At 41.6% G+C, this 21,768-nt stretch overlaps 1 protein-coding gene across 1 annotated transcript in view; it reads right to left on the reverse strand.

The window, feature by feature from the left end:
- Positions 1 to 248: 248 nt before the first annotated feature.
- CSRNP3 (cysteine and serine rich nuclear protein 3) overlaps positions 249 to 21,768 on the reverse strand; it is a 326,905-nt gene continuing 305,385 nt past the window's right edge. Inside the window, exon 5 of the mRNA XM_078681631.1 lies at positions 249 to 3,129. Within this exon, the coding sequence (XP_078537757.1) occupies positions 2,053 to 3,129 (1,077 nt within the window). The 3' untranslated portion in view covers positions 249 to 2,052. The remainder of the gene's footprint in view (positions 3,130 to 21,768) is intronic.

Below are 21,768 nucleotides of genomic sequence, written 5' to 3' on the forward strand. Positions count from 1 at the left end.
CTCATAGAGATCATAAACTTTAGCATTTCTATGGATTACAATTTAACATAAATTGTAAGTGAGCATCAATCTCACAAATAAACGGCTTTTTTGATAGGTATAAATGTGAAAGTAAAGAGGGAACATAAATGCCTTTAATTTAGAAGAAAATGGAGCGCTGACAGTACGATAGTCAACATACCCTAGACTTTTTTGTAACAGAAGAAGAATGAAGGGAGAGAAAAAGAAATACTCAAGGAAACGAGGAACAGGTTTGAAATCTTATTTTTTTTCTTCGAAAAAACACTTTTACAAAGTTTTTGTTTCGTTTGAATATTAACACGTAGTATTCTGCAAGCACACTATTTTATTCTAAAAATGAGCCACTCTTACAGAGGCTGCGCTCTTCAAAGTACTTGCATAATATCTCAAAACACTGAAGCTTGACGAATATAAAAATGAAGAAGCAGAAACAGTAAAAACAACAGCAAGGCAAATCTACATTTCAAACAAACAGGTACTTAACATATACTTCATATCATAAGAACAACAAAATACAGAAAAAGAGTATTAAGTGGCATATCACATTAAAAATGTACACCTTTATATGAACCATTGTCCAGCAAATCCCTTAGCGAGCATGTAACGTGTTGGTAGCTGCTCCATAAGGTAACATGAGGTAAAAGAAAATGCATGAGATGCATTGTAACTATGCAGCAAAAAAGTTTTTAAAAAAGTCGTTAACATGATGAATCTTCAGAAAATTACGTTCTAAAACAGACATCATTTATGGTCCTCGAGTCACCCAATAACTTCATGAAATGTTAAAAAGATATTCTGATAATTTGATTCTGAAATAGTATAGAATTTCGAGTAATTGTTGAAGGTAACTGGAATCTACAACCAGCGAGTATTGGTCCTTTAAACAGACAGCCTGTCCTTAGAAATATTTAGTTCCTAATATGATAAGATATGTAATTTACAATATTTATTGATAGCAAATATAACACCTATTTCGTCGCTGTGGAATGCAGACCACCCATCGCTCCCCTTTCACTATGGAACTCTCAAGCCTGAGGCGCTGCATCGGCTTGAAAGCCGCCTTGCTCCACATTTAACAATGCAGTTACCGAAAGGGGGCGCTAAAGTGCGTTAGTTGTTGAAAGTACAGTAGGGGTAAAAGTGCTTCACGCAATTGAATTATTCATCTTACCTTGCACCAGGTGGTGAAAAAGTCGAAAGTAACACTAATTTGGAGCTCTATTTCTGCATTTACACTAGACATCTGTGAGTAGAGCACAAGACAAACAGGCTTTCAGCCTCCGAGCCATGCTCTGTGTCCACCCGTCTCATTACAGAAACCATCCTGCCATCAATGAACAGTCTGGCCACCGTTGGCATAACAACCATGTCAGACAATAGATTCTTCAATTGGTCACACATATTTCTTTAAAAAAAACAAAAGTCAGTGCATTTTACAGGATGCAATGTTCCGCTTGGAGCAGTCACATCCAAAGCTTTACACAATATTGTCCTAGATGCATTTTTTCTGATCATGCTCTGTGGAACGAACCACAAACCCATCGGTATTAAATGAACATGCTGTTCATTTTACTTTTTAAACATGAATACTAACGATACACCAAACGTTCATAAATATGTCACATACGGAACAATCAAATCTATTTTTTTCCTCAAAAGTGATTTCACATTAAAAGTTCTCCTCTGGCATGGTCAAAAAAATGACTTAAAAATATCCTATTTTTAAAAGATCTGAGCATCAGAAACCTGATGATTTGATCTAGCTATTTTGGCAGTTTTTTTAACAAATAATTTACTTTGAGATATGTACAGATAATATTTCAATAGCATATTCTTTTTTAAGATAATCAGCCTTCTCTAATGTCATTAGAAACTCTTGTTTTGTGCAAATCCACAGCCATGACGTCATAAGGGCGACATTACACAGTCTTGCCGTTTGTTTTCATAAAATATGACGTGTTTAGGAAAACCAATTAAATACAATATCCTTAAATAAAATAGCTTACAAGTACATAGACATGATTAACAGAACTAAACGGTTACTGGTTCCACCACAGGCGATGTAATACATTCTTCATGCAGCTTATTACTTTCTGAAAGGTTTACTGACTCCTTGGTCAGTAGTTCGGGAACACTTTGACTGTTGCCATTCAAACTTGGGCAAAATCCATCCAAAGGCGGGTTTTTCAAGTAGGAATGAAATTCCATGTGAGAATTGCTAGGCCTGCGTTCGGGATATGGACGACCATGAGGAGTGCTGTTGTCGCTTTCTGAGGAGGCACAACAAACTATCACAGAGGGATTGATCCCGGGACACCGAGTAACGTCACCATTTTCTTCAGAGGACTGCTTATACTCCACAAACTGTTCTACTGTGATGTTGTAGGGCGCCAAGGCAAGAGTACCGTTCTTAACCGTGTCCTGTCCTTGGTAGGTCTCAAGAATCTGGTTAGAAGTGCTACTGGCATGATTCTCTATTTGGTAATAAATAGGTGAGGATTTGGGGTAGAAGGAATCATTTTTAGAGTGGTTTTCGAGCACAGATGTGCGATCGGAATAGCAAAGGACTGAAGGCAAAGACACAACCCCTGTTTGGGTTCCCATCACTTCCCCAAAACCTTCAGGTTTGTCTTCATCCTCACCATCTTCATCTTCATCCTCCTCCTCTTCATCGTCGTCATCATCATCATCATCCGATTCACTGGGTGCCAAACTTTGTGTGCTGGAATCAGTGACTGCGCTGCAGAAACTACTACCATCATCCTCCTCCTCATCATCCTCATCCTCATCTTCACCTTGGCAATCCAATCCATTAAAGGACTGGAAGTGCATAATTGCAGTCTGAGGCTTGGTGTCCATTTCACAGTTGTCTACAATAGAATATTCCACAGGGTGTGGCACCTGGAGCATAGAACTATCACGAGCACTTATTTCAGCAAGGCAACCATTGACCACTGAAGCTTGCTGCTCTCTGCTTTTTTCCAACTCCAGTTTCATTATGGTGTGCAAAAAATGAGTCCTCACCCGAATGGGGTTGAATTCAATTCTACCCGCTGCATTACTGCAACCTTCCTTGGTGCAACCACATGGAAAAGACATACGGTCTACCTGCAACAGTAAAGGACAAAAAGAGCAATCAAAAAGAGCAATCAAAAAGTGATGCACTTATAAAGAAAATGTTTATCATCATATATAGGTATACACTTTCATGTGTCAAATAAGAGCTTTCGGCTTTGTCACAGTGGTCATCTCTTGTGTAGAAGCAGCATGCATTTGTGTCATGATTATTAACACATGAACATACAAAAGAGTGATTGAAGTTAGAACATTGAGGAATAGTAATTCTGCGAACTGAAAACCTACCTTGCAAAAATATTATAACTCTTAGCACATATTTTAAAGAAATGCCCATCGGATTTATCCAGTGACACTGATAGAGGAGAGGGATAGAAGGGAATACTAAAGAAAAGATAATGACAAAAATAATAAATCTATGTACAGCTTAACAAAAATACAATGTCAGTAGACTTGTGTTTTCCAAGGTTTGACAAGCCCAGCTCCAGTATTTTGTTTTAACAGTTACTTTTGTAGCAACACATGATGTTCAGCTAAGAAATTTAAAGAGAGAGTTGGAATACACAAAAAGCATACAAAGACAGCGAAAGCTACAAAGCTTCCTCAATAGGATATGCATCTGCTACACAAGGGACACATTATCAACTTGGGAATGGAAGTTAGGGAAATTGATATGGCTGGACTGCAGCAGTCAGTTCTAACAGTAGTCAAATGTCACTTGAAGGGTTATTGCCAAGGCCGTGTTGACAACTAAATTGTAATGCATTTGGTCAGAGCGACTCAAATGAGTTCTACAAAGGGGCGTGGCTTAGCACCCACTCAAAATGGCGACAGGCTACTCCGTGGCAGCTGTGAAGTATTTTTCATCACATACCTACAATTTGGTCACCAGACTACTACTTTTAATTTCCAAATGAAGCAGAATACTTTCAGAACACAACCACATTCACAGGTGACAGCTCAATGGGCTCTTTATCATCTTTACTGAGAGTAATGCTTTCTGATAAGAAGCTCCAGCAGCTGCCATCTCATCTCCTCTCATGAGGTGTTTATTAAACTGGGCAGAGCTTCCATACTAATGGCATAACCTTTTGACCATGCAGCCCTCATTAATCTCCCTGCTGTTCTGTGTGCTTGGAAATTTCATTTTCAACAATTTATCTCTTCAAGTTAGCATTTCTATTTTCTGAAGCACTGCAATAGACTGCCTTGAGAAGTTTCATTTTAAACATTTTATCTATTCAAGTCAGCATTTCTATTTTCAGAAGCACTGCAATAGATTGCCATGTGAAACTGTTTAAACTACATTTTAACTGCAGCTCATTTGGAGATAATTCCCTGTACCACCCTTTATTTTATCATTTATATTTAGGTATGGGGAAAACTATGAATTTAAAATTACACACCCCTGGCATGGCTCACTCTCAGTACACAGTGGATACTAAAAACTCTTTTTCTTCACTGGAATCCAATATGGAACATCCCGATATGGGATCTCAAGATTCTCATTTGTCCTCCTCCTGCACCTCTACAATTTCTTATAAGCAACCCTCTAAACAAAAGGCCAAGAAAAGATCCTCCATCACCTGTTAAACCTATTTCCTCTATTCCTTCCTTCTAGATGAGATTCGCGCCTTGAAACCCTATATCGAGAAAAGGAATCCAAAGCTTCAGCGACTGGACGACAAATGTCTATGATGTAAAATAAAGTTGCAAACATAGAACATCAGATGCTTTCCATTCAGGATACTGCTCAAGATGTAAGGCACATCAAAGAAGAAGTCTTATATCATAATAAAGTTACTGAAGATTTAATAAATTGGAATAGTGACAATAACCTTTACGTCTATGGCATTGCGGAGGAAACGGAGGGTTCTCAACCTATTTCCTTTTCCCAAGATTTTCTTTCAAAACTTTTGGACGTGCCTGAATCCACTAAGATTAACATACAACATGCTCATAGACTTGATCATCGATCCCAACATGCCTCCTCATCACAAAAACCTCGGTGTGTCATATTATTTTTTCTGGAATATCAGGATCTACTCACAGCTATTAAAGCAGCAAAAACCAAAGGACGTCGTACTTGGTCAGGAAACCCATTATATTATGTTCAAGATCTGGCTATAGCTACAGCAGACAGACAGCAGACATTTCTAGACATGCAACCTGTGTTACATTCCCTTGGCGCCAGATTTGGTCTTTTCCAACCGTGCTTCTTTAAAGTAACTTACAATAACAAAACAAAAATGTACGCATATTGCTCTATGCTGCAGAAATTTATTGACAACTGTAAAATGGAAACAGTGGACACTTCTAAACACCCTTTCACTTTAAGGCTTCATATAACTTTCTTTTTATGTCTCACATTGTTCTTCCTGTATTTTTTTTAATGTCAAGTTTAACCTACCATTTCATTTAATGTTTTATTAGTCTTTTAAAGGTATTTCTGTTAGCTTTGTGTCCAGCAAACCTTCCTATTTTTATACCCATACCTATGGTCTGGAAATCTCCCTTCCGGCTGCCTCTGGAACTCGGTTGTTGTCATCTTCCCTTTTGTGGTCACACCACTCCCGATTATTTTGTCCTAGTACTTGGTATGTCTTATTTTGTTCCTGTCAACATCCTCGTTTCTTTTATACTTTTCATGTTTTCTTTTCTCTGTCTGCATTTCCTTGTCTTTCCTTCTATTTCCGCACTCTCTCTTCTTTATTATGTATTCTTCATGTTGCTCCTTCTCTTTCAATGTGCTATTTCCTGCTATACTTCTCTCTGCTAAGAAATGTATGGTTTTATTTTTTACTCGAAACAATTTACGTAATTGTTATTCTTTACTTTTAGAGTACGCAAATTTCTCTGCAATTCTCTATTCATGGCTTTACGTATTATTACTGGGAATGTAAAAGGGTTAGGCTCACCTATTAAACAACAAAGGGTTCTTACTCATTTAACCAAATTAAATGCTGATATTGCTTTGTTACAGGAAACTCATGTTACTGAATTGTAGAGCAAAAAAAACTGTTAGACATTGGGTGGGATATGCAATTTCCTTGGCAGGTAATGGGAAACTTAATGGAGTTGTAATTCTGTGTAAAAAATCTTTGGATGCTACCTTGTTAGCACAAAAATCAGATAAACAAGATTGATGGTTTCTCGTAAGATTACAAATAAACAAAATAGCATTATCTGTTTTTAATATTTATGCCCCCAGACATCCTGATAAAACATTTTGGCCCTAAATTACACACAAACTGATTTCTGACGACTACCAAGCCTACTTTTGTTCCTTCCTACATTCACAAACAATTCACCACAGCCATCAAACAAAGATACCTTATTGATTCCTAGAGAATTTGCAACCCCTGTTTACAAGAATATACTTTTTTCTCCCCTGTACATTTCTCTCAGTCTAGGATTGATCACCTTTTTGTCTCTAACCCCTTATCTCAACACATCTTATGAGCTGAGAAAGGCACCATTTTAATTTCTGATCATGCACCGGTAATTCTAGCTCTAGACCTCCTTCCCCTTCCCCCAAAGTTAGAAGTTAGAGCTTCAACATTTCTCTTTTATTTGATTCCTTTTTCACACAACGCGTTGATACTTTTATAATGAAATGGAAATGAAAATGATTTTTGTATAGCGCAAATAGTTGCCCTGAGGCGTCCAAGCGCTGAGATTACAGCTGAAAATGTGGTTGTCTAAAGATATATCAATCCGACTACTGTTTGTTGAACAGGAATGTTTTCAACTGTTTGCGGAATGAGGTGAGATCGAGGTTGGACCTGAGATGTTGGGGGAGAGCATTCCACATCTTGGCCACAATATAGGAAAAGGAACGACCTCCCGATCTTGTCCTCTTTATTTTGGGGACTGTAGCCAGAGTGGCAAGGGTTGAGCGCAGCTGTCTAGCAGGATGGTATGGCGTGATGAGAGATTGGTTGATTGCTGGGCCGAGGACCAAAATGCCTGATGAGCAATACAGAGGGATTTAAAGCTGACTCTTTCCCTAACGGGGAGCCAGTGTAGCCTTATTAACCCAGACTTCACAGATCTCCGAGCGATTTGCAGAAGGGTCCAGGCAGCGCAGTTTTGTATTAGTTGTAGTTTGCGCAGAGTGAAATCAGGGGCTCCCAGGTACAGGGCATTCCCAAAATCCAGACGGGATTGGATCAGGCCCTGAACCACTGTCTTTCTTGCTTCAAAGGGGAGCAGAGGGAGGATCTTTCTGATGACTCTGAGTAAGCCAAAGCAGATGGCAGATAGAGACCTGTCCAGCCAATGCCAAGGCTCTTGATGGTATCCTTGGGTGCCGGAGCAGGGCCTAAACATGGTGGCCAAAGAGCATCGATGGAAGCTGGTGCAAACCGACCCAGTAACATGAGCTCAGTCTTGTCTCCATTGAGTTTGAGACAAGACTTGGTCATCCAGCTCTTGACCCTCTCCAGACAGCCTGCAAGATCCACCCCTGCTAAAGAGCCCCCATCTTGAGCCAAAGAGACCACCAGCTGAGTATTGTCCGCGTAGGTAATGATCTTGATCCCATACGGACGGACGATCTCAGGCAGCGGCCTCATATAGACATTGAATAACGTCTGGCTCAACGAGGATCCCTGCGGAACTACACAGCCCAGTGGCTTACTGGTGGAGGTGGCATTGCCCTCATAAACCTGAAAGGTTCTGTCGTTCAGATATGAGCTGAACCACTCCAGGGCTCTGCCAGATATTCCAGTATCCAGGAGACGCTGCAAAAGGATACCGTGGTTAACGGTATCAAATGCAGCGCTCAGATCAAGGAGGATGACTGCAACCGATCTTCCTCGATCTAAGATTTTCCTGGATTCCTCCGTAACCGCTAATAATGCGGTCTCGGTCCCATGCTTGGGTCGGAAGCCTGTCTGAGAGGGATCGAGCAACTGGTTGTGTTCGAGAAAAGTTGTTATTAGACCGTTTATATACTTCAAGGATTTTGGCCGCCCAGTGGAGCAGGGAAATCGGACGAAAGTTGTTAAGATTCTTAGTATCCAAGTTGGTTTTTTTGACAAGATCCCTCACCATGGCCCGTTTCCAAGCTACTGGAGCAATACTAGTAGAAATTGAGGTGTTGAGTACTTCTAACAGAGTAGGAAGAATGGTCTGAGCGACAGAGACTAGGATATGGGGAGGTGAGGGGTCACTGGGGGAACGCGATTTCATCTGTCGCATAAGGGAGATAAGTTGTTCCGCTTTCAGCAGGGGAAATTCCGCCAGTACGGGGGGGACAGTTGGAATTAGCTTCTTGTGGAGGACATAAAGGTGACTCCCTCGAGCTGATCTGCTCTGTAGGTGGAAAGAAGGAGTATATCAGATCGATCTTATGAAAGAAGAATTCTGCCAACTCCTCACAGCGGAGCAGAGGATTATAATTGGTTAATGGCGGTGTTGGAAGGTTAATGAGGCTTTTTACAATTTGGTAAATCTCCTTAGAGCTGGAGCCAGCCTCTGCAATTCTGTGGGTATAGTGTAAGGATTGAGCGATCTTTATATCTTTTTTATAGGCTCTAATAGCCTCTCTGTAGATAGTTTTATCTGGTTCCGCATAACCCAACCGCCATTTCCTTTCCAGTCTTTTGCAATAACATTTTTTCTCCCGGAGCTCGTCCGAGTACCAGGGAGCAGAAATCCTGGAACGTTTTAAAACAGTTTTCTTAATGGGAAGTATGGCGTTTAGAGAGTTTTTTAACCATTCATTAAACGTCTCATTGGCTAGCGATGGATTCTTACCAATCGATGGAGTAGAGCTTTGTACCTCATGGGTCCACCGTTCCAACAGGATTTTTGACCAATTGCGTGTTTCTCGCACTGTCGGTGTGAGAGCCGACAGCTTATCAGTCTTCCATACTAAGGGAATTAGTGCATGATCTGTCCAAGGAAGTGCTATTGGGGAGCATACCTTCAGATTAGGACAGTTGCTAACAGAATCTTTTGTCTGAATGAAACTCCTGACTCATAATCTCCAATTATTTGGGATACATTCAAAGCTGCTGCAAGAGATTTTATCATTACTTATGTTTCCACTAAAAAGAAAATAAGTTTAAAAAAAGCACTAGATTTATGCAAAACGTTTTAGACCTATTTCCTTAGTTAATTTTGATTATAAGATTTTTGCCAAGATTCTGGCATTATGCCTTGATCCTCTCCTCCCCAATTTAATTGGTCGTGAACAAGCTGGTTTTGTTGAAGGTAGACAACTCTCTAATAATACTAGGCTTTTCTTAGATGTTCTGGATAAATCTAAAGCTAATACACCTGCTTTGGCAGACATTTCCTTGGATGCTGAGAAAGCTTTCGATCGGATACACTGGAAATGTATATTCTTCACACTTTCATGGTTTGGTTTTGGGCAAATGTTCATTAACTTAGTCTCTCTTTTATATTCTTCCCCTTTTGCATCTATATCTGTCAATGGCCTAATCTCCTCTCCTTTTCTTTTACACTGAGGTGTACGACAAGGCTGTCCCCCATCTCCTCTTCTTTTCATTCTGGCTCTCAAACCATTTTTAATCTAAAATTTGACAAAATAGTGCTACACAAGGATTCAAATATGGAGATAAACAAATTACATTTTGAGTCTACGCTGATATTCTTTTATTTATGGTCTCTTCTGATTCATCTCTACAACCCTTTTTAAACGCAGTTTCCACTTTTGCCTCACTTTCAGGTTATCAACTTAATTCTGACAAATGTGAAATCCTTCCACTTAAAAAATTGTATATCAAACATGATTTCCTCCCTTAAGGATTTCTTTGGAGCCCAACAAAAATGTAATAGTTGGGCCTTTGGTTCACTACTTCTATAAAAGACACTATATCACTCAACACTACTACGTTACTGTCTACTTTATCTATCCTTACTTTACGATGGAATCAGCTATTTCTCTCCTGGTGGGGTAGGGTAGATTCTATTAAGATTATGTTAGTCCCCATCATTCTTATCTATCTTTTGGTAATTCAAATTAACTTTCCAACCTCTACTTTAAAAACGTGTATTCTAATCTCACTGCATTCTTAGGAATAATAAAAAGAATTGTATATCTTTGTCCAAATTACAAAGGCAAAATCATAATTTAGGAGTTAATTTTCCTCACTTTCAGTCTTATCAAAATGCTTTCTTTTTAAAACAGTCAATACATTTTCAAGAATGCCCACCCACAATTTCATCTCCCTTACGGTCCGAATTGGAGTTATCTTTTATTCAACCTTTGTCTTTTGCAGAATTTTTTTCCTTTACTCAGCACCCTTCTTCCATGTCTATTCTCTGAAATTCTTGCAGAATATTAAGTCAATTTTATATTTCTTCTCTTTCACCTCTACATCAATTCCTTCAGTCCTCGTTCTGGTATAATACATGAATTAAAACTATCTTTTGGAAAGCCTGGAAGGTCTAGTATGGACTCATTAATTGACACATAACCATTCATCTATCTCTTTTTCACAAGCTCAATTTACCTTTCACTTTCCTCTTTCATATCAACACAAATTTCAGTCACTGATTTCTTCTATTTCTACCACATACATTTCTCTTTATTTGTTACCCATTTCCCATCTTCCTATTTCACATATACCATCATTACTGTGAAATGCCCCTACTGCTTCTCACATATATATGCACCTTTCATCTCCCCCTGTTGACTGACAAAAATCAACTCTAGAATTACAATGGGAAGAAGATCTACCCTCCTCCTTTCCTTATCTGTGGTGGAACAAATTATGGCTTAAAATTTGCAAGACATCACGTGCCGTGAACACAACTTAAACATTCTTTTTTTATTTATAACCACCTTCTAAACACTCCTGTTTCTTTACACAAACTTGATAGCACCACTTTGTTGTCTTGTTGGTCCTGTTCTGCATCAATTTCTGATATTTAACATATTTTATTTAAATGTCCCACCACATATCAATTTTGGTTACAAGTGTGGAAACAAATTAACTTATACACTATCCTTTACTAATTTATTTTTAGGTTGTCTTTCTGAAGATTGACATTGTTGTACTTTTTTTTTCAAACTTATTTTTATTAGCATTTGGTTCACACTTCGCAATACTGTAGCAAACAATAAGCTTGAATAACTTTACATTTTGTAGTATACTAAGTGGTGCCGAAGTTGACCATACATTAAGAAAGAACTTAGGCCTCCTTCTTTATATAATATGCAAATAAGAGTACAGCTTCAAACATTGAGGAAGCACAACATTTTGACATTAATTCCATGCATGCTCAACCCGTCTATTTTTTTGTGATGAGTTTTTTTATTCAAACCGTTCCAACAGGGAAGATCCACCGGATAACTAACCCACCCCCCCTCCCATATAAAAGAAATAGTCAGTGGTGGTGGTGAGTATGTTGTGCATTTTCTGGCCATACATGTAAGGGGCGAACCCTAGAGCGATTCATGGATTTGCCTGTCCTCATCTAGTCTCCCAGATGGGAGTGCCTCATCAACTATGCCCTGTTCCTGCGAGCATATGACCTAGAACTGGAATAGATGCATGTCCCTGATTGAGGTTGGACAGACTGTTAGGGGGAGACCCTGCAAAGGGTAAGTAACTAATTAACCCCATTTGTACTCAAAGTTCTTATAGTCATCCCTGAAAATATCCGAAATCCTCCCAAGGCAAAGGATTTTCCAGAGGCGTGAATGCCATCAAGAAATTGTGGGTGCTGCTTTCTTCTTCCAGGCTTCTGCAATCACAATTTTAGCAGCCTCCAAACAGGTCCACATGACAGCTTTGTCTGCCTTGGTTTGGTGTTCGAGTGACGGATCCCTAACGCCCAAGAGAACTCCCTCTATGGAGGTTGGTATGGGGTACACCAGCATATCTTTAATGTGGGCCAGTATCTTCTCCCAAAAAGGTTTGATTGTGGGACAATCCCACTATTTGTCTGGAAATCTCCTGGGAGACCACATCCTCTCCAACACATATCAGAAGTGTTTGGAAATATCTTTTTAAGTTTGGTGGGGTATAAATACCAGTCCATCAAAGTTTTAATGTGAGCTTCCGCAATTCAAGGGAGTGGTTACATTTGACGATATCAGACCAGAGCCACGTCCAATCCTTATCGGATATCTCCCTTTGTGCCACATCCTCGCACATGGACATGTATCTAGGTCTATGGGATTGTGAGGTGGAGAGCAGGGAGCTATATAGAAAGGAAATTACCCCCTCATGGAGCCCACCCGCTGCACACATTTTTCAAAAATTGTTCTCTCTCGTGTTGCAGAATCTCTAACCTGCGGGGTGAGACCCCAGTGCTTGAGCTGATAACTCAAGAACGTGGTCCACCCTTCTCCCCGAGAAACCGTGTCCCAAACCTTCAGAGTAGTGCAGGTGGGAGTGCTAATTAAGCATGGACGGGTCGGTCTTTCTTGGGTTTCCATATGAGATCCCATATTGGCCTACCCACTATTGCCCTGTCCATGTGTAACCAGTGTTTCTCTGATTCCCTCTTGGACCACTCCGTCACTATCCTCAGTTGCGCTGCTTTGTAGTACAAACCGAAGTCGGGGACCCCTACTCCTCCTGCACCTTTTGCTCATTACAAGGTATGGAATGGAAGACAGGCCCCGCCATTTTGCCAGATGAAGCGGATGATTAGTGATCGAATTTTAGGGAGTAGCTCTCTGTCCGAATCAATCGGTAGTGCTTGAAAAAGATACAGAAATGTAGGCAGCACTGTCATTTTAATTGCATGAATGCGGCCCAACCAGAAAATAAAGAGAGGTTTCCACCGTTTGAGGTCTTGTTGGAGAAGGAGAGGCGGGAAATTTGCTTTATAAAACCCCGCCAGGCGAGATGTTAATTGTATACTCAAGTATTGAAGTGATCTCTTGGCCCATTGTAATGGAGTGCACTCCCGGAGGCAATTAGCCTCAGCCGCCTGAATGGTGAGCTTTAGTATGGAAGATTTAGCTAAGTTGACTTTAAACCCTCCCAAAAAGGTTCAGCTCCCTCTGTAGAGCAGGAAGCAAGAGATTTGGGTCGGTGAGGGAATTAGTACATCATCTGCAAATAGTGAAATTTTATGTATATCTCCCCCAAAGGCAATGCCCCTTATCTCTGGAGTCTCCCGGATTCTCATCGCCAGAGGCTTAATGCTTCAAGCATATAACAGGGGTGATAGCAGGTACCCCTGCCTAGTCCCTCTAGTAAGGGGAAATGAGATAGAGGCAGTCCCATTAACCTGTACTCTAGATCGTAGTTGTATGTAATTGGCCTTGATCATATTAATCAATTTGTCCTCGAACCCAAAATGTTGGTGTGCTAAAGAGAACCTGCTAAAGAGAACCTACCAGTCCACCCTGTCAATGGCCTTTTTGGCATCCAGACCCACAAGAATCGCTGGTATCTTGCGTTTAGTAACTTTTTCAATAAAGTGTAGCGTCCGACGTATATTGTTGTGGGTCTGCCTGCCCTTTATTAAGCCAGATTGATCAGGGTGGACTAGATCTGGCATCAGGTCGTGTAGCCTCGCCGCCAAAATAGCTGAATATAATTTAGCATCCAGATTGAGGATCGCAAAGGGTCTATATGATCCACAGTGGTGTGCGTTTTTCCCGAGCTTAGGGATCACCGTTATCACCAACTCTGCCATGGAAGGTGTCATCCTGACATCATCTGCCATTTTATTAAAGAGCTGTGTTAAGTGTGGAATGATATCTGGTGCAAATGTTTTATAGAAATGGGCCGTCAGGCCATCCGGCCCGGGGCCTTATTAGGCTTAAGTGATTTGATTGCTGCCCATACCTCTTCCTCGGTTATAGGTGCGTTGAGGATATCGTTCCAGGTCTGGGAGACCTTCGGGAACTTCAATGCCTGTAAATACCCACTCTGCACGTCCACCTCACATGGTTCCCCTGTGTATAACCTCTCATAGAACTCCCCAAATGAGTTGGCCTTTTCCGCATCCGAGTTCACTGTCTTGTCTACCCTATCTTGTATACCTCCGATGTATTCCTTTTTTCCCCTAAGCTGTCTGGCTAGATTCTTACCTATTTTGTTCCCCTGTGTATAGGATAGCTGGCGTAGACGAAGTAAGATATACTCAGCCCTGTTGTTATATATCAATTTAAGTTTCCCCCAGAGTGCAGTGAGTTTACTTTGTAAAGCCCTGGAAGGCTTGCTCTTATGTTCTTTTTCAACAAGTTCCAGTTCCGTCTCTAACCTCGCCCTCTCCTTAGCTCTATACCTATTCAGTGTAGCATTAAGTTCTAGCCATTTAACTCTTATGACTGCCTTAAACGCGTCCCAATTATTAAAGGCCGGTGTCATGAGGTGAGTTTAATTTTTAAAATTCCGTTATCGCACCCTCAGCTCATCCCTCATCAATCTGTTCCTTGTAAGGGAGACCGGAAAGTACCACCTTGGAACCCCGGGCGCAACACGGCCCCAGCTTAAACAGATTGGGATGGGCAATGGTCAGAGATCGTGAGTGGGAAGATATTCGCCTCCTGGAGTGAGCCTAATAGACTTTGGCTAATAAAAACATAATCGAGCCTGGAATAGGCTTGATGTACATGGAAAAAAAATGTGTAGTCTATGGGCGAGAGATAGAGGGTAGGCCTCGCATCCCCGAGTCGGAGATTGTGTATTGTCTGTTTAGCGCCCATAGGGAAGGAGCTTGTAGCTGTAGTATGTGGGTGTGTACTATCCAACTCTGCCTACCAAGTGAGACTAAAGTCTCCCAAGAGAATCGTTGGGCCTTCCGCAAATTCTGCTACTTGGTCTAGAAGTGTTGCTAAAATGCGGGTTGGCCCACATTGGGTGCGTAGGCTGCGACAAATGTACAAAATCTCCTTCTCCGTGTCCCCTTCACCATGAGTATCCAGCCTTCTTTATTGGATTTATTGGCCTCTGGTTGGAATTTAGCTGAGCCATGAAAAAGAAGTGCCACACCTCGCTGCGTGGTGATAGATCTATAGATGAGGGAGTATTGTTAGTGGAGTAATCTAGACTCTTCTGAATGTTTTAAGTGTGTCTCCTGGAGAGCCACTACATCAAAATGATGATCCATCAGATAATTCCAAATGTTTTGTCTCTTAAGTGGCAAATGTAATAGTTTTACATTCCAGGACACTATGGAGATCACCATGACACTATATTAATTCCTCCCTCCTCCCAACCGCCTTCTTAATCAGCAATCCTAATTTCACCCCCTTGTTCTCTTGCCAGGAGTCCCCCTAGCCCTAACCCCCCCATAATAACTTCTTGGGCCAGCGTCTGTATATAGTTAGTGTACCCTAGCAGCCACCACCAATTCCCTGAAACCCCCCCAAAACAAAACAAACAACAATACCAACATCAAAGTATGCCGGATAGGTGTTGGGACTCCGGCTGTGTAGGTCACGACTTGTTGAAACGTGTTGGTGGGTGACTCGACCAGAGTCCGCATCCACGCCAGTCCCGTCAGCTGGCGGCGCACACCTTCGTATGCTCAATGTTCTGTCGGTGTGCATTGGCGTGCCAGCCATTGTTCATTGAGAGTTTGTTTTCACTCACCCCCCGCATGGGCACCTTTTGAGTGCGTCGACTTCGTAAGTCATGCTAGATCTCGATTCACGTATCCTCAGTCATTTACGGTCTCAGGCGTCCTCCCCTGGTACCCATGTTCCATTGCGATCTCTTATTGGTGTCTCGGTCTTCCCCCCTCGACGTGTCTTGTACTAGTTTGTTGTCTGAGGGAGGGAGACCATGTAATCTCGGTCCTTCTTAGAGTTCCGTGATATGGCGCATCTTGTTGTTGTATTCGAAACTCAGCCCAAATGGGTACGTCCACCTGTATTCGATTTTTATCTGTTCAGAGTTTCGTGGTGATAGGCCTAAATTGCTGCCTCCGCGGCAGCATGGCAGGCACTATCTCTTGGTACAAGCTGCACCGAAACCCATGAAAGGTGATGTCATCTTTCTTCCTAGCCTCCTGTAAAACGGCCTCCTTAACCTTAAAAGAGTGGAGTTTGGCGAGAAGGTCACATGTACGTCGACGATCTCCGCCGCCTGGCCTCTAACGTGGTGCGCTTGTTCTATCTTGATTTTGAGCTGGCGCAGGATTAGAATCTCCGCAAAGAGTCCCTCAAAGAAGGCCTCTGAATCCGGTCCCTCCGCTCCTTCCTCCAAGTCCTGGATTCGAATGTTATCCCTGCTGGATCTATTTTCTTAGTCCTCCAACTTCAATAAGGCCAGTTGCAGTTGACTCTGGAGGTCTTGCATATTTTCCTGTGCATCTGTGGCATGCTTGTCCAGGTCCCGGGTCTGTGCTTCCAGATCCATACCTCTAGTGCCCGCGGAGTCTACGTCCTGTTGGAGTGCAGACATGCGGTCATTCAGGTCCATTTTAAATTGCTCAATAGATGCTTTAACATTTTCGATGCTGATGACGGAACCGCTCCGTCACCAGCTGCGGTGGCGCTGTGCAGATGACGGAGCGGTTCTGTCATGGCCCGGCCGCCGCGCCTGCGCGGCGCGGATTCTGCACCTGCGCTGGGCGTTCTATTGAGCGAGCGGGGCCATGAAGGAACCGCTCCGTCATCAGCACAGCCCAACCGCGGCTGGTGACGGAGCGGTTCCGTCACCAGCATGCGCCCGCTCGCCCCGCCCCCTTAGCGCTGTGGCGAATAGCCGCCGCAGAGATGTGGTTAATATCCTGCTTGATCTCGGAGCGTAGTCCGTCTTGAACTCTCTGTGATGTCATCAAGTCCTCCTTCGTGAGGGCCATGGCGTCGGACGGTTCTCCTTGTTCTTGGGGTTGCCATTTCTCCGTGGAGATAAACAAATTGGAGACTTTGCTCATCTCCTTCTTTGGTGGCATAGATTCAGGCCCGGTGGCTCGTTTGCGCTTGTGTGGTTTGCTGTGGAGAGCACGTGTGCCTCCCCCCTCAGAGCCACTGGCTGCTAGCTTCGCAGGAATGTCCCCTTTCCTCAATAAGGCGGGCCTGTCATACTGCGCTGTCCTGCCTCCGGAGTATTGCTCTGATCTTGGGGCCCCCCTCCATGCGCTGTCAAAGCTTGTTGCTTGTGGGGAAATACAGCACCAAGCTTCCTCTGCACCCCTCTTGATGCACTGGGAGACCAATTGTAGTAGGGGCACCTGGATCGTAGCTACTTCTTTACCTATGCATTTGGCAGAGAGCCAGCCGCCATTTTAAAGTCGGGCAAGGCCAGGTCGGGCTCCGTTGTGCCTCACTCATCTGTTTGCTATCCTTCTGTCCAGTGCCTGTGCCTTTCCCGTCGCCTCCTTCCACTAATCAGGTCGCTCCGCCTCACCGGCTAGTGGTAGGCGCACTGCCTTGATGTCCGCGCAATCGCGCCGGTTACACGATTGGATGTCGCCAGGATTCGTTATGAAGCGACCCGCTGCAGCTCCTCTGTGCAATCGGTGCCAGGTGAGAGGGAGCAGGTGATTCAGAGCCTCTCGATATTCTCCAGCAGAATTTGAAGGCGGCAGCGTCTCAGCTCTGTTCTGTCTGGGATAGCTGCCATTTTACGCTGTTCGCCTGTCGGCCTCCCGGTGTTGCGTCGCGGCTCAAAAATGTAATTATTTCGGCCGGGAGGGTCACCCACTTAGTATTTCCCAGGTCACTGGCTCTCTTTCTGATTCTGTGGTGATTTTGGCGATCTCTAGTAGAGATTAAAACCTCGGAACGACGACGACGGGGACCCAGACCCAAGGTGAATCACGACCACCTGGCCATCTTGCCCAGCCACGCCCCTGACAATGTTGTACTTTATATATACAAATTGTAGACTTATTAATTGCTGTTGCATTTCAACAGATTACTAAAAATTGGTATCGTGTTTGTTACAATCATAGACTAGATAGAGTCTATACTGTCTTAATGTCTCTTACTATTAAACTAAATTCTCTCTGGTCTCCAGTAACCATTTTTCTAGATTCCTCTGTATCAAGGACTTTCATACCTTAACTGATGAGGTATCTAAACCTCCTTGAATATATTATTTTTCTTCTTAGAGCTTCCATCCTAATAGTAATATGTTTTGCTTTATTATTTTGTAATTCCACTTCTCTTTATATTATGCTAATTTCATTACACGAGAAATGCTTTTGTTTTTTGCCCTTTCCATTTTCTTTTTCCCTCCCCTTCTTATCCTGTTTTCTAGATATAATTGCAAACATGTTCCTGTTATTATTATTTTTCAAATGTTTTCAATGCATTGTTACTATATTAGGAACCTGCTACCTGTTATTTTCAGTTTTCTTACCTAATAAACTTTACTATTAAAAATAATTAAAAAATTAAAAAATGAGTTCTACAAATGAACAGGAAGGACCCGCTTCACAAAGAATAGTCAAACATTAGTAAAAGAAAATACATACATATAGGACTTTAGGTCAACTCTCTGATTTATCACTCACCATAGCATACAGCATGGGCAACTTAGTCATCCTTGTGTGTTTAACCTATGTCTTCAGGTTACTGAAATTCAAAGCCAATACTACCTTTTCAATCAATCAACAAAGCTTTATTTCGATATTTGATATCATAAAAGCACATTTACAAATTAAAACACAATTAATAATAAATAGATAAAAAAGTTAATTTCATCTAAAAAGCTTTTTTTACAATGGATAGATAAAAAATATATTAAACTTTTACAGCTTTGTAGATGTTTAAAAACAATTAATTATACAGATTCTTCATAACGCCTTTAGTCGTATCAACCATGCCCAGCTTAAAAATGTAGCCACCCCACAAGCTAGGGTTGTACTGGCATCAGCCTTAAGTATTCTAAGTGCAACAGAGTGGTCCCTAGTTTCAAGCTGCAGGCACACAGGTTTAAGCCATTTCGATCTAGGTTTTGAATATGCTGGGCATACGAAGAAAAGGTGAGGGATATTTTCAACGACACCTGCACAGTTTGGATAATCCACGGGCGTTTGGTGCGGGGGCTTCTATTTGCTGGTACGATCACGAAGAGGAAGGGTACCCATCCTAAACTGAATAAAGAGAGTCCTATCTCTCGGCTGTGTGATGAAGTCCAGATAGGGCTCCAGGCGAGGTATATGCTTATGTTGACGAAATGCCTCAGTCAGCCTACCTTGGTTTGGGTCCCTCTGCTCTGGATTATCAACCCATGCCCAAAAGGCTCTCTTGGTTTCTACCTTTGATAGCACTGCCCCAGACTCCCAAGCAGATAAAAGACCAGTGGCCAGAAGAAGTTTCCTTATATTAGCTAACCATCCGATCTTATGGGATCCTTGGAGATTCATGACCTCTCTTAGGCCCTCGGCATACCTGGAAAGCTCTGGAGTGCGCCATAACCGGGCCCAATATAAGAGAGGACGCAGAGTGACTAGGTCCTTAATTGAACGGCAACCCAGATCACTCAAAAGTGGCTTGGTTGGGGTGCCCCTCTGGAATGAGACAAGCTCCCTAAAGAACTTGTTTTCTGTAGTGACTAGCACGTTTACTACCTTTTCACATGTTGCTGTGATGTGCACTGAAACTAAGGCAGGTTTCTGGACCGGTCCTAAATAGGCCACCCTGCTAGGAAGCAGCAGTGCTGTTCTGGCAAGAGTGGATTTGATGGTCATTTTTTTAAAATGTATTTATAATTACTATTGTAGGCATACAGCCACCATTTTAGGCAGCATTTTTTTTAATTGTATCTTGTAGACGTTTTATGTTTGTAGCACACACTTAGAATAAACTAAGAAAGAAAGAAAAATCTAATCAACTCACCAGTTCGCCAAGGCCAGACATACCGAATTGGTCAATGATGGTTTTCTTTTATCTCCACTGGGAAAACATTTTCCTTGTGAAGAAATCCCTATCCGCTAAATCCTTACGAGGCCTGGGGGTGTCCTGATCCCATTTCCAGGATGGGAAGCTGTCGGAAAGGAGTTTGTGTATAGCAACAAACACATTTTTGTGTACATTCACAAACGCTCAAGGCATACCATGCCTTGGTCCTCTCACTTCCAATTCCTTGTGTGGGCTTTACTACTGTATAAATGTACGCAGTTGTGGCGAATAATTACAGAGTAGTAAAACCATTTAAGCCTTACATTGTATTCTGTTGTGGATATCTTTTTAGGATTTTAGGTTTACAGCTGTAATGGCTTTGTGAATCCGGACCTGAGCGTACAATGGTTTAGATAATTTCTGTTAAAACACTTCAGGGTCTGGTAACTTATTTCAGGAACTGAAAATATTAATATCAAGGTAGCTTTGTTGGCCTCCGAGACCTATCCTTCTACAATAGGTTTACAGGATCTAAGTTGCAGAATTGAGTAGCATTTTACACAGTGAATAAAAGTGTTAATTCGGAACTACTAGCAGCAGGAAAAAATACTAGTCTACCTTGCAGGAACAGCTTGTATCATCAATTTATATCAAAATGTATGAAAGTTTTCTTTAAATGCTATGTCCGATCTAGTATAGTCCTTAAATGTTGTATTGGTCCCTTTTACTTTTGTAGTGTATGCTTTTAAAGTAAGATAAACGATCTACATTACCAACAAGTTTTAAATCAGAATAAAACAAATGGAAATAACTGGCTTTTAAAGCTGTTGTACATTAATCCCGCCACCAAATGTTTTTGCATTTTCTTATAAATAAAATGAAACTGTGTCTAATTAACTGATGCGAGGAGGCAGTGCATAGTTAATGTTTGAATGAGATGGCTTCACCAGTCCATATCTGTGGCTTCTGAAATCCTACATAGTGATGATGATTCAGAAGATGGCAACGACTATGGAACGTACGCTTATAGTACCATTACCAGGTGCAAGAAAATAATTCTTTCAGGCCCAGTGGCCACTATATGGTACAGCAGGGGCTGACAGTCAGTGTTGGGTTGGTCACTAGGCCTGCTGTACATGACCAATGCCTTCCGCACTGCAGTTGGCTGCTCACAGCTGGTTTCTTGCTGGGGGCAGTCCACGGGCCAAGCCTTATGAACAAACCTTGCTGTGCATAACCGAAGGACACAACGGGTAACCATTTAATATGATCCAATGTTGCCACTGAGTGGGTCTGGTAATATCAGACAACAAGGCCAGAGGCTAAATGTTTTTTAAATGTCACCAGCAGCCCAAGATGGCAAAATAGTCTCATATTACATTACCTATTATGTTTGTTTCCTATAACACGTTTATTGTGGAGAAGGTAATTTAAAAAAACAAAACAGTTTAATTCAAAGTGCATCTAACAATAGGTACTGACTGGAATCAGAATGTTTAGGTTTTATTTACGTTTCATGAATACATTGTTACTGAAACAATGGACAATGGGGAGGGCCAGTAGAATTATGTGACTGCAGCATTTCCCGTTTAATTATGGATTTACCTAATTTGCCACACAATTTGCAGATTTCAAAAAGTATGTTTCTAGCTGAAAAGAAGGTAAAGAATACGATCAGGTAAAGTGCTGCATCATTTCCTTTTTTCTACATAATTTAGATAAACTAACTGCTTAATATGGTCTTTCATGATGCATAATACTGGTAGCTTTGAAAATGGTAAAGCTCTACATATTTCACGGTTTCCTGCATAATATGAATTTCTACACCACTGCATGTGTATATTATATATATATATATATATATATATATATATATATATATATATATATATATATATATATATATATTCTAAACATGCTTTGACACCAGA

The sequence above is a fragment of the Lissotriton helveticus genome, chromosome 3_1 (assembly GCF_964261635.1).
Source record: "Lissotriton helveticus chromosome 3_1, aLisHel1.1, whole genome shotgun sequence".
Lineage (NCBI taxonomy): Eukaryota > Metazoa > Chordata > Amphibia > Caudata > Salamandridae > Lissotriton > Lissotriton helveticus.